Here is a 1,778-nt window from a genome sequence, read left to right on the forward strand (position 1 = left end):
TCAAAAAAATAAATAAATAAAATAAATAAGATAAAATAAAATATTTTTATTTCCTGAAATAAATGCTCAGCAGTTTCATTCAAAAACATTTACCAAGCATCTAAACCTAATATGTTCCATATTAGCACAAATATTTATTAAATTTCCATTTTTTTTATTCACTCAAATCCTCAGATACATAGTTGCTAAAAAGCAATAATATGCCCTATATTTTATGAAAAGACTCTCACTAAAAAATCACTAACTGTTCAATAAATTACAACAAACACAGCTTAACAAACATTTCTAGAATCAAAGCAGAGGCTGGATGCAGTGGTTCAGACATGTAATCCCAACACTTTGGAAGGCTGAAGGAGGATAGCTTGAAGCCAGGAGTTTAAGACCAGCCCAAGGAACAGAGCAAGACCCTGTCTCTACAAATGAAAAATTTTTTAATTAGCTGAGTGTGGTGGGACATGCCTGTAGTCCCAGCTACTCAGGGAAATGAAGTAAGATCACTTGAGCCCAAGAGATAGAAGTTGCAGTGAGCTATGATGACACCAATGAACAGAGCTAGACCTTGTCTCAATCAATAAAGTATGGAAAGAACTATTACAAAAAAAAAATTCAACAGAGAAGTGGGCAAAACACATGAAGACATGGTATTTTATTAAAAAAATATATATATGTATATAAATATATGTGTGTATATGGCTCATAAACATGAAAAGAAGCTAAACCTTGTTAGTGCTCACAGAAACACAAATTAAATCCACAATGAATTATTAATTTATACCCATGAGTAATGAAAAATAAGTCCATAAATACAAAGGTGTATCCTGTATTAGAACCTGGAACAGAAAAAAAGACATTACTATAAAAATGGGTGAAATCCATATAAAGTCTGGAGTTTAGTTAACTTAACATACACATATTAATGTCTTGGTTTTGACAAAGGTATAGTTATGTAAGATGTTAACACCAGGAAAAATTGGGTGAAAAGTACATGAGAACTCTTGGTTTTATCTCTAACTTTTTTGTAAATCCATAAGCATTCAAAAATAAACTTATCTTAATAAATGATTTAGGGCCGGGTGCGGTGGCTCATGCCTGTCAGCACTCTGGGAGGCCAAGGCAGGTAGATTGCCTAAGCTCAGGAGTTCAAGATCAGCCTGAGCCAAAGCAAGATGCCATCTCTAAAATAATAGCCAGGCATTGTGGCAGGCACCTGTAATCCCAGCTACGCAGGAGGCTGAGGCAAGAGAATCGCTTGAGCCCAAAAGTTTGAGGTTGCTGTGAGCTATACGCCACGGTACTCTACCAAGGACAACAAAGTAAGACTCTGTCTCAAAAAAATAAAAATAAAAAAATAAATGATTTAAAAATTAGTAACTCAGAATACTAAGTATCAAGGAAGATGTAGAACAAAAACGTACATATTGTTTAGACTATAGACTGGAAAACCACTCTGGATAACACTTTGGCATTATCTCATTTTGTAAATGAGAACATATGTACTCTACAACTGCAAAATTCTACCCTCCAGTGTATAGCCACAGAAATTTTCCCACATATGTATAAGAATAAGTGATATTCATAATAGCAAAAAGCTGGATATGCCCAATGACAAGATTATAGACATAAAACTGTTGTATATTTACACAATGTAATACCAAATGCCACCAAATGAATCAACCTAGAGCATGTACAGATTCTTTTTTTTTTAGATGGAGCCTCAAGCTATCCCCCTGGGTAGAGTGCTATGGCATCACAGCTCACAGCAACCTCCAACTCCTGGG

At 34.8% G+C, this 1,778-nt stretch overlaps 1 protein-coding gene across 2 annotated transcripts in view; it reads right to left on the bottom strand.

Annotated features, from left to right (window-relative positions):
• Window positions 1-1,778, bottom strand: part of BCL2L13 (BCL2 like 13) — a 104,896-nt gene that overhangs the window by 23,055 nt on the left and 80,063 nt on the right. The window contains exon 7 of one of the 2 annotated variants that reach the window (XM_023516548.1): window positions 721-830. The exons of the other annotated variant lie outside the window; for it this stretch is intronic. Within the exon in view, the coding sequence (XP_023372316.1) occupies window positions 765-830 (66 nt within the window). The 3' untranslated portion in view covers window positions 721-764. Of the gene's footprint in view, window positions 1-720; window positions 831-1,778 lie in introns of those variants that run through there. 2 annotated transcript variants of the gene reach the window in all.

Source organism: Otolemur garnettii, unplaced genomic scaffold (assembly GCF_000181295.1).
Source record: "Otolemur garnettii isolate 467f Iridium unplaced genomic scaffold, OtoGar3 scaffold00092, whole genome shotgun sequence".
Classification (NCBI taxonomy): domain Eukaryota; kingdom Metazoa; phylum Chordata; class Mammalia; order Primates; family Galagidae; genus Otolemur; species Otolemur garnettii.